We start from the raw sequence: 11,312 nt of genomic DNA, 5'->3' as shown, positions 1-11,312 counted from the left end.
CATGTATTCTGCTGCGCCTCGATCGTGCTCCCGCCAGTTTGGTTGCTGTGTGGCAAACGTAGCGCCTACATAAATATGTAGGCGCTACGTTTGCTACACAGCAACTAAACTGGCGGGAGCACGATCGAGGCGCAGCAGCCAGAAACCCAGTAAAGCCACAGAACACCTGGTAAAGCGTGTGCAAAACCCCGTTTCCGTTTCCTGTTGTACAGCGCCACCTGTGGTCGCATACTTTAGTTCACGACGCCACCGCTATGCTTATTTCCGTAGCACTGTGGAAGGTACAGTTTCCCTTCTCTAAGTTTGTATAGGTGTTCTGTGCTACTAGTGCTAGGGAAACGCTGCGCAAACGCAGGACCGTGCGCAGCCGTTTTGTTACCGTCGCTGCTGCGACTGTGTCCGTACTGCACACTACACTACATACAGTGGTAAGTAACAGCATTCCGTCTTTGCCAGGAGTACGCACAGGTTCTTTACATTACGGGTTCTTTCGTGTTTGTTTTGTCAACGTTTACAGCGGGAATGCATTTCGGTAGTGAAGTATAGCTCGCTGATCGGTGTAGCACTCAACTGTGACGGAGAAGGCCGTCCCACACTGTTATAATTAGGCTAGGGTAAATGCGACGTGAATATTTTTATCCTTTCGAAACTCGCGTTCAGTGTTATCGATCGAGCTGAAGCGCATTTGACGTGTGTTGACACGGTGCCGTTAGCGCAGACGGCTACGTTCGTTAAGAACTGCGTGCATCCTGCAAAATATATGCGTTGTATTGTCTCGTTACATTTTTGATTGCGTACGCGATGTTTTAGCTGGCAGTAACGACAAGGGTGCACACTCGACGTTTTCAAATGTCTGCATATGCGATTTTCTCATTGCCTGTAGGCCGTAGATGCTGACAGGATATTTGGCGCAGTGCACTGATTACCACTTAATGAGCATTAACTAAAACCACGACACGTGCAATAACATGTGGACTGGGTACAGCAGTGCTGTGTATTTATACCGGTTGCCTAACTTTTGCTAGGTGGCAGCTCATCATATATTTCTTGCTAGTAACAGCGTACAATGTAGACAAGAGACGAGACAAGAAGACACCACAAGCACAAGCGCTTGCAGCGCATGTGGTGTCTTCTTGTCTCGTCTCTTGTCTACATTTTGCGCTGTTACTAGCAGGATGGAAAACCAACAAGCCCAAGCTGCTATTCTAGCGAAATCATATATTTGTGGCAACAGTGTGCGCAGCTGGGCCACCTGAAATCCACAGTGGTTGATTTTGAGAACTAGAGTATTGGTATTTATATGGAGTTGAGTGCAGCTCCTGTTTTGACCGGTTTATCAGACTAAATTGGGAAAATCATTAAAGGTTTGATCAGACCAGCACTGTGTTGTTAAAATGTGCTGATGGTGGTGCTCTCACGGATTTCTCCCAGTGACAACCTAGAACATGTGGCCAGATGCGTTGAAGAGCCTCGGCTCACATATGAAGTAATTTCTTGTGTATGAAGATTTAACAAAGAACTGTGTTAGGCTTTGTGATTTCTGACACTCTTCAGTGCTTGTTGGCTCTATACTGTGGGGTACAAAATGATGCTTTTTATGTGAGGAAACGATATCTTATGTCCAAAGGAGTAGGATTAAGAGGAGTGACACATAATGGAATGCCCATATATAGTTCTGTGTGCATTAAGCACTATGCTAGCAGGGGGGCAAGAGACTGAAAATGCAGTCAGTCTAGGCATGGTTCCCTGCTCGGTTGCTGCTAGCTGTAGTGCCTCAGTGCTCCAGCACCTGTTTTGAGTGTATATATTAAAGATTAGCGCTTTCTCTTTGGTGTCATTCAAGTTGACTCTTCACTTGCTTCTTTTATCATGGCACCTTTTGTGCAACCCTTTGTATGCAGAAGTGCCACATCATGTCAGCATAATAGTGCAGTTTTCCCGCAAGAGATCCTTTGGCCATGGGTTCAGTATGCTGATCTGATGATGAGTTTCACTACACCACTGTTGCCACAAGGCATGTCTGTAGTAGTCCTCATTGGGCTGAATGACAACTATCGTGACAGGCATGTGGTGTTTGTACCATGACATCAGTCCTTGAGATCAGAAAGCAGGGGGCTCATAAATAAAAAGGTTCTACAATATGAGTTGGGTTAACCCTTCATGGCTAGGGTATCGGACCATGATCCTGGTTAGCTCAGATGGTAGAGCAACCGTTCCGGAAAGGCGTTGGTCCCCGGTTCGAATCATGGACCAGGACAAATTTTTCTTCAACTGTGAGGCTTTGTTTCTGAGAAAGCTATAAGGCTTCCCTTTGTAGCTTCGTGCTACAATTCAGGTGGATGACACTTTTTTTCCCTTTCAAGCTGTTAGCCGTGCTTTTCATGGACTTAGCTTGTGGAACAGTTTCGTAGTTACTTTGAATACAACAAATGGCGGAGAGTGCCGGCAAGTGAGTCTCTACCCTCTTGGCCTTAGGAATGTGGGACCATTGTGATCAGAGCTGCGATATGACTGGAGTACAGGGTGATCCCCAGACTGTGCCACAGTGGTGAAGGGAAAGATAGTAGTAGTGCTCACGTTTGATTCATTATGTGATTATTATCATCGTGTAAACACACAGGATGGGGCTAGTTCCTAAAAGGCGCAAGCACAGGGAGGAGAGCCTTGTGGTTAAAAAGAATTCTAGGTTGTGATTTTGTAGCGATGCCTTTTTCCGATGCCAATGCTTTTTGGTGCTTTTTGTGTTTGTGAGTGGCTGCGCTCGATGCTCCGCCCAGGGGGGAACCTCTCTTGACCGCTCATGAACGCGACAAACACGAAAGGCATTAGCATAGGGAAAAGGCATCGCTACAAAATTGCGGCCCTACTACAACTTTGTGAGCATCTTATTGAGTTGAAGCACAACCTTTCGGAAATGAGAAATCATTGAGGGCAGTTCAAACAAACATAATGTGCGGGAACTTGCTCAACAGCACACAGCGACAACTGTTGATTAACTGATTGCGGCAGTGAAGAAAGTGATTTTGGTGATAACAACGAAAAAGATTCATCAGACAATGGTGTCGAGCTGCTATGAGTGCTGCCTAAAGAGCAACACCAGTGGAAGGAACATCAGTAAAGAAAAAAGGGTGGGGTCTGAAAAGGCCATGCGTGCTATCCCAAGCCTTTAGCACTGTCACACAAATGAAAATTCCTGTTTGATGTGCAGCAATTTGGAACAATATCATTCAGGAATGAATAGAGGCAAACACTGTAATTATTTCGTGACTTGCCAACAGATATCATGGTGTTTGTAATATGGCCAACAAAACTTATTTTACTGCAGTTACACACACCATTCCTGGGACATTGCCTAAGCTTTGGAAGGTGTAGTTTGTATTGCTAGGAGCTCCAAAATTCAAGGTTAATTTTATTACCATTTTTGTGCAGAAGTTGGGCCATTGTGGAAATGCACCCCCCCCCCCACCCTCCACTTTTCAGCATTCACTGGAAAATGCCTTCCTCTCAATGCTGCTTTGAATGTCAGGAAAACAGCAGTGGAGTCTGTGGCTGCATTCTGATGAACGGGGGTGGGTGAGGGGGGAGCAACATATTGCAGATTCATAGGTGCTCATCCAGTCCATGTACAAAGTACAAACGAGCCTTCAGTTGTGTGCAATAAGTCATAAAGGTTTCCGTATATTAACTTTCTGTATGGCTCTGTGGTTAGGTTGGACACACCTTGATGGTCACAGTTCTAATTGCCAGTGTATGTCATGACCTACATCAATTTTGGAGAAAATATCTTTGCACAATGGTTTGTTTCATCAAGGCCACATATTGTTGTTGATATCTTAAGGATGCTGTGTAGCTGCTGATAGCACCACAAACAGGGTCCAGCTTTATTGGTATTCAAAACCTATATTCACAAAGCTTGTTCTCTCGTGTGTAGATCAAATACTGCCTTTGCGAGAAAAAATTTCTAATGAATTGTGTGAGTGTCACACAATCGTTATCCGCTATATTTCTCTGAATACTAAACTAACTGTACACGATACCGATTTCAAGTTCATTAATCATAGGGGAAATGATGTTTAATCTGTGACAAAAATTTCATGTTCCTGGCATAATTGGAACTTTTGCAAATAATTGCTGAACCCTAGTTTTTTCCATACTTTCGTGGCATAAGGCAGTCTCAGTTGATGGCACAATAAAAGCATACATGCAGTTGTGGCCTAATGGTTATGAAAGTAAGCATAGGAAGGTAAGAAATGCTTGCTTTACGATTCTGCGATGAAGGCACTACAACTGCTGCGTTTTATTGCACAGATTAAAGGAACGGTGCTCTCGATCATGTATATTTGTTGCGATGAGGATATTTAAGTGTTGGCCGCCAAAGGTGGTAGTGCTGTCCCATGGGTGCAAGCTATTTGGCAAGCCCAGCCAACAGGCTGCTTGCAGAAAAAGCTTTGATCCTACCTGGTTGCTGCCCTAGTCAAGGGGGTCCAAGTGTAGCAGGCATTCCACTCCTTTGACTCCATGCCACTGGTGCTGGCCTTGGCATATGACATGTTTCGTGTCCGAGCCGTGGTGTGTCTGCACTGTCAAAACAGCAGTGGCATTTGAAACAAAATCAAGTCTCTGACTTTATTTAAAGCATTTTAAAACGGGGGCATCTAGAAGAAATGTTGTTTGTGATATGTGTAAACAGTTAAAACTAAATTCAGCCTATATGCTCAAATGTTTATCACTGCACTCTTCGTATTAGTTACAGCTGAAGTAGGCAAAGCAGGTGACATTGACAACACCATCAAATGACCAGAATTGTTAAGCACTCGGCAAGACGGGTGGAAATGAGCTGCGGGTTGCCGTAATAGTCTAAGCGAAGTGGTTCAATAGCTTCATCTACAACACTACAAAGGCATCATACCTTGAAAGTGCCAGTTTGCTCTCTGTGGATGATGGGAGCCATTTATAAGATAGTATAGTCACTGTAATGCAGTGTAGTTTCCCAGACACCACTTCTGTGCCAGTTGTTCTATGTAAACACTGATGTCGTCATAGTATAGTAGTGCCTGCATTGGGCCTGTGTGGCCTAGCCAACCTTCAAAGGGTTGAATATGCGGGCTACTTGAAGGCTCGAAAATGGTGACGGGAGAGGGCCCCAAAGCGAACTGCCACAGCAGGTGCCACATGGTGCTTCGTTGCACTAAAGGTGCACAGCGAAATTTCTAAGCAGTGATAAATAATTATAGTGTCACTTATCACTGTTAAAAATTTTGATCTATGGCTTACTATTAAACAAGACATAGTTCTCTGAGTTGTATGGTGTTGTTGTTATCCATGCAACTACCGTTAGAATTGAGGCACTGCTAGCATCACCCTATGGTCTCATTGCCTTGTGGGAATGTCACAGGTTTGCCCTTGCTGCTCTTACACATGTGCATGTTGAAGCAAGCTGTGGTACAATTGGCTCTGCAAGAGAGGCACGAGTTGTTTCATGTCCCATTTGTTGGTGCATGTGAAGGTAGTGAGAAATCACGACGATAGTCATCGTGACCACTTAATCAGAGCTTGTTTGTTGCTGCCTTTGCTCATGAAGGACTGCAACACCTTTAGAACACGGTGAGAAAACTCTCTCGATCTGTAAGCTTCAAATATTACGCAGCAGGGAGCCCGCCATCTTGCATTGCTCGCTCTCTTGTGCGGCTTGAGGCGCTCTCTGTTATGCCCAGCCTTTGACTGCACACCATTCATTCTTCATAACCATGAGTTACTCCCAAGCAAGAACTTGTGCCTCCATAGTCAGATATCAACCTCGAACTATAAGTGCCCCGTGGAAACAAGTGAGAAAAGAACACATTGCTATTGGTACCACCCCAACTGAGGGACAACATTCCACTTGTTATGTCTCTGCTATCATTAGGTGCAGGAATGTATTCATTGAAAGGAACTCCAGTGTACCCAAGGGAAGCTGTTGCAAGGCCCCCTTGTGTGTACACATGCGCAGTGTTGTCTAGCTCGTATAGCTTGTTTCTGGAAAATGCCTTGCAGGACGAGCCGGCATGTACAACGGCATTGGGTTGCAGACTGCCCGTGGCAGTGGCACCAACGGCTACGTCCAGCGCAATCTGTCCCTCGTGCAGCGCTCGCGGGAGAAAGTCAATTACAAGACGGAAGAGGATATTCAGCGCTTAGATGCACAACTCATCCGCAAGGCCAACTCTGAGATTCTTGACCATGAGCGCAAGCGCAAGCTCGAGATCAAGTGCCTGGAACTCCAGGAAACCATGGAGGAGCAAGGGTAAAGTGCCTTCTTACCTTGAAAGCATTGCCTTACAGTGTGCATTTTTGTGGCTGATGCAAAACTGTAAGCATCGTAGGAAAAACAAAGTGACGCTGCTGGGATTTTCACACAGATCGCAAGACTCTCCCTTTTGTGCATATTCTATGATATGCATAAAGGTCTTAGCAGTACAGCAGTTCATTCACGATGTATTACCAGCCAACAATACTTATGAAGGCTGCTTCTCACATATGGTGCCATCTGAATTGGAAGGGTCAGCAGTTGGGCCAGTCAGCAAGTTAAACCTGCATATGCCATTGATCTCTTTGCTGTCATTTTTAGTCGTGTGTCCTTGAGTGCTTGCTGGTAGGGCTCTATGTAGTAACCCTTGGCGGGGCACATATGTTTGGAAAGTGTAACCCCCAGGTTCACCTATTTTATTGCTGATTTAAATCTTGACATTGACTTATTTTCCGAAAAAGACCACTAAATAAATTTTCAGGTCACAATAAATCAACTAAATTTGTTTAATGTGTGTAATTTATACATGGTTTATTGTTATGTACATGGATAAACTAGCACAAATAATTCTGTACAAAATTCATGCAGCCTCTTCACATGAAGCAAGCTAGGAAGGTGGCGAGTTGGTTATGATTTGTTCTTTCGGTGACACGGACAAACATGCGCGCTGACTCGCAACTGATGTTCTATTCTGGAAGTTCGCACACACATACACAGGAACCGAAGTCCCAAAAACCAGTATGTGTGCAGGACATATGGTATGCTTTGATGTTATAATCAGTAGATAAATAAATTGGGAAGAATGACCGACGATTCACTTATTCGCTTCCCCACCCCCCCAATCTTTATGTTGTATACTTCTGCTCTTGCCGTCTGGCTTGCGCGTTCGAAAATGATGCAAGTTTCTTTAAAGAGAGGGACACAGCAATATGACTTGCAATGCTCAGCAAGATATAGTGGCGCAGTTTTCTGTAATGATAATTCATGCTCTCTAAGACAAACATTAACACAGCGCTTTGTTTGTCCAACATATTCCTTACCTCATTTCAGTGAAATGACATACACAACTTCGTTTGCACATGCAATGTATTTGTTGACCTGTTCACTGTACAGCTGCCCATTGCCTGATTATCTGTTAGCATTTTATCAACTCTAGAACAGATGTGTCCTACCTTATATTTTGCAGAAAACAGTACATCTACCTGGTACCAACATTCTCTAACCCATGCACCACTTTGTGTATGTACAGAATTACCACACATCTTTTTTGTTTTGCTTACCTTGATTACTTTCAGGTTTCCTATGGCCGCACTTAATGGCGGAAACGGTACTTTCACAAACAAAGGTAATGACAGTGCTCAGAAATCCAGCGTCCATTAAATGCTTAATCTGTGCATTGAAGGCTGGCTTTGACGTATGTGAACAAGATTTCCTAAGTGCTGCATTCAGTACATTAGTTGTTACTGCCCTCTTCACAATCTTAGAGCAGCCAGTATTATAGCTCAGGATTGATTTCATAGATCTAGGTTGATACTGTACTGCCACCAAGGATAGCCTTCATAAAAAGTTAAACAAATGTCAAGGTGTGGAACTTGCCTATCTTTTGGAATGTTGAACGGGAAGGTCAAGCCCATACCATATTCTTTAAAAACATTAAACACACTGTCAACAAATGTGGGATGAGCATCACTATCTAAAAAAATGAAGAAGTCAACGTAACATGATGTAAAACACCAGAGGAAAGCTCTCCGAGGTAATAGATTTTATCAGTTCTTGCCTGCCTTGCAATAAGACACGCGCAGCATTGCTGGCTGGTAATCGCACGCCTACGAGAGAGCCATGTGGCAAAGCATCTCGCGGTAACATTTCGAGTGCTAAGGAACCAGATAGAAATTACTTTTCTTGACACTTTAAACAACACACGCATAAGCAGCGCTTCCATGAGCGCGCATCAGGAGGCTGGGCTAAGCAGACATGCTCCCAAGCCAATGTGGTGGCAGCTACCATAGAGCGGAGTGAAAAGATCAGCTTTAATGTAAGCTGAGGGGCGGGAGCACAATAAGAATTCTTCCTAGGTGACACGAACGATTGCGGCACCTCCGAGGCACGATGCTAGGTGGTGCTTTGTTTCAAAAAGGTGCATGAAAGATGTTTTACTACAATGTGAAGATATCTACTCAGCTGCCGGTTTAGGCTCTTCTGGCCTCCTTGAAGCCCTTGGGTTATTAGCAAGACGCAATTGGAGGTTTGCTGGCGGATAAGTATGGAGGCTACAAACAATGGAGGCATACAAAAACAGTTCCCAGTAATGGTTCAAAAACCTTTTTGTTGATGGGATTTCTTTGTGTTTGTGTGTTTTCTCAAATATATAGGCAGGACATTAGGCAAAACAAGAACAAGAGCTTGGTAGTGCAACCCACCACCCCGTTTCAAAGGGGACGTGCATAGCATCCATCCATGTGTTTTTTCAAAGATTTAGTCACTGTTGTACATGTGCAGCCACGACCATTGTTTTTAATGGTTGCAGCTACGACCATTAAAACATGTTTAGAGTTTTCATAATTAAATCACCTCAAAGGTTCCAACTACATAGACTTTGCAAGATAAAAATCTAACGGCAGTTTTGTGACTAAAATTGTAACTTTTTTCTCAACGGTAGTGAAATTGCTCTCACAAAGTAAAAATCTGAATCTCTTTTTGTTTGCAATTTGTCTTTTTGAAGAAGTTGTGGTTGTGTGATCTACTGACGAGGCATTCCTCTGAAACCACGTATCGGATTTTTGTGGAACTGGGCTACTTGGCAAAATCACAGGCCACTCACTCTTAAGTGCCTGATTTTCTAAGTGTAGCCTGTGGGTGCTGTCATTTCATAAAATCGGCAGTACCAGATATCTCGCTCACACCAATGGCATCAATGCAATGGCAGATGATGGCAATGAGGCCTAAGCCGACGGAGATTGCCCGAGCACTCGCAAGTGGGCCCATTGGCTATTGCAAGAGCAAGCAGCATTGCCACGGGGAGCCATCCTCCTACAGCAACAGGCTAGCGACGCCCCTTTCTGTATTTTTCACCCTTGGGTGTGGGAGCTCATTAATGCAGTGTTGGGTGTCTCCAGAGACAAACGGTTTCCGCTAACTTAGGCACTGCTGTGTCTTCCTGTGTGCGTAGTGCTCGGTGTCCCCCTTTTGCAACTTCAGCGCACGCGCAGCGGTGCGCTGAAGCCGCAGTGACAGTGAGAGGCACTGGACGCTAGACAGGCGCTAGACAGTGAGAGGCAACGGCTGACCCGGTCTGGTGGCTTGCTAAACTGAAGCCCACCGTGGTGGGCACCCTTGTGAGATACGAGAGGCCCACAGTGACACCAAACGTGGATTCAGAGTGCCTTTATCTTTGCTTATCGTCTCCGAGAGCGTCCTCTGGCTACCTGTGCGGTTCAGTTGGATGATATGCAGAAGTCACCAAATGTGGTAGCTGAATCTCGTGCCCCATGTTCTGCCGGGAGCCTTCCTCTAGGCGCGACAGCCGCTAGCGGTGCCTTTGCCAGCAAGCATCGGGGGCGACCGAGCCAAGGAAAGGGCGAAGGCGGGCAAACTCGTTATAGCCCAAACTCACCGCTTTGGTGCCCCGTTCCACCTTGTGGATGGCTGGAGGGTCGTCTTGACAAACGTTCGCGACTTTTGAATCGGCATGCCTGCTTGTCGCTCGTTGGCTTGTACGAAGCAGATGGGGTACATCACGGCAAACGTGGCGCTTGCTTGAAGCGAGGTGGGAATGCGAGGCCTAAGCTGAAGCCGCATCAAAAACAATTTATTTTTCTCGTTCTTGTGATTTTCACTAGGGTTATACAGTACCCACAGACATAGTCGTCGAAGGTAGCAAGCCACTGTACCCTTCCAGGCCTCATCGGTGCGTGCGATCGCTGACAGAGACAGATGGCAGGAAGCATCGCAAGAAATATTTCAAGCCATCGACTTCGTAATTTTTTGTGCTGTGCTTTGTGCATGCATTGCAAACGAGAAGGCTATCACATATATGTGCATTCTAAGCACGACACATGCTCAGGGCGTGGTGAAATGTGTCTGATCGCTGCACCCAGTGTATGTGACTTGTATGTGTTCTGTGTGTGGGGTTCATTGCTGCAAACTGGTCAACTCCACTCCTTTACAACTTTCAGAAGGGATGACATGATCAATAGCGATAAGATTTATTGCCTCGTTATCACTGTCATTCCTCGTATGCTATATTGCATGTGAGCCATTTTGCGATGCGCCGTGGTGGCCACGATGCTCGAGCTGTGTTTCTGTGGTTATGAAGTGTGTGTGCAAGATAGAAATCGTGTTATATATGTGTGATGTGTCACAGCGGCACCAGGCATAAAAGTGCTCGTTTTGTGTGATGTGCTGAGAAGTGAACTCTACATAAATGGTGCTGATCGCATTTTCTTACGTACCCTGAGAGAGAAGCCCTATCACACCAGCCTTTTCTGCTTTGTACATGTATAGTTTCTACAGTTGTTACTTCACTTTTGAAGATGCTTCTATCAGTGAGGGGAATTTAGGGATTAAATTTATTTACTTTAAGACATACCGTGCTGTCGTGAAATCTGGACACGCCTGAGAGCAGTCATGAGTGGAAATTTCATGCAGTTTTGATTTTTGTCACGTGGACATTGGTGTGAAGAGCAGGAATTTCTAGATAGCACGAAGTAAATAGCTATATATTTTGTAATGCAAGAGCCTTGCATACACAAGAATCCCAAGTAAGGCATGTTGTTGGGCTTGTCGGTTCATAGATTAAGCAAAATTTTAAACTGCGCAATGAAGACGGGACATGAACAGAAACATAGAGGCACATACAAAGCGCTGACTTTATTTCATGAAGGCATAAAATTCATAAGGTTCTACAAAATACATAAACAAGGAACAAACAATCCTGATGAAATTGTACACAAGGCAGTGATGAAAAATGGCAATGCCACATGGGCTCTAAGAGCATGGGAGAGTCTTAATGTGCCCATCTAAGAAT

General features: G+C 44.8%; 1 protein-coding gene across 10 annotated transcripts in view; it reads left to right on the top strand.

Annotated features, from left to right (window-relative positions):
• The first annotated feature begins 328 nt into the window (after positions 1-328).
• The window catches only part of Srrm234 (Serine-arginine repetitive matrix 2/3/4), a 285,071-nt gene continuing 274,087 nt past the window's right edge, over positions 329-11,312 (top strand). For all 10 annotated transcript variants that reach the window (XM_055065695.2, XM_055065691.2, XM_055065690.2 and 7 more), the window contains exons 1-2: positions 329-428; positions 6,034-6,283. In XM_055065695.2, coding sequence (XP_054921670.1) covers positions 6,045-6,283 — 239 coding nt within the window. In that variant the 5' untranslated portion in view covers positions 329-428; positions 6,034-6,044. The remainder of the gene's footprint in view (positions 429-6,033; positions 6,284-11,312) is intronic.

Source organism: Dermacentor andersoni, chromosome 3 (assembly GCF_023375885.2).
Source record: "Dermacentor andersoni chromosome 3, qqDerAnde1_hic_scaffold, whole genome shotgun sequence".
In the NCBI taxonomy this organism is placed as follows: domain Eukaryota; kingdom Metazoa; phylum Arthropoda; class Arachnida; order Ixodida; family Ixodidae; genus Dermacentor; species Dermacentor andersoni.
Note: the sequence above shows the minus strand (reverse complement) of the source record. Positions and strands in the feature narration are given on the sequence as shown.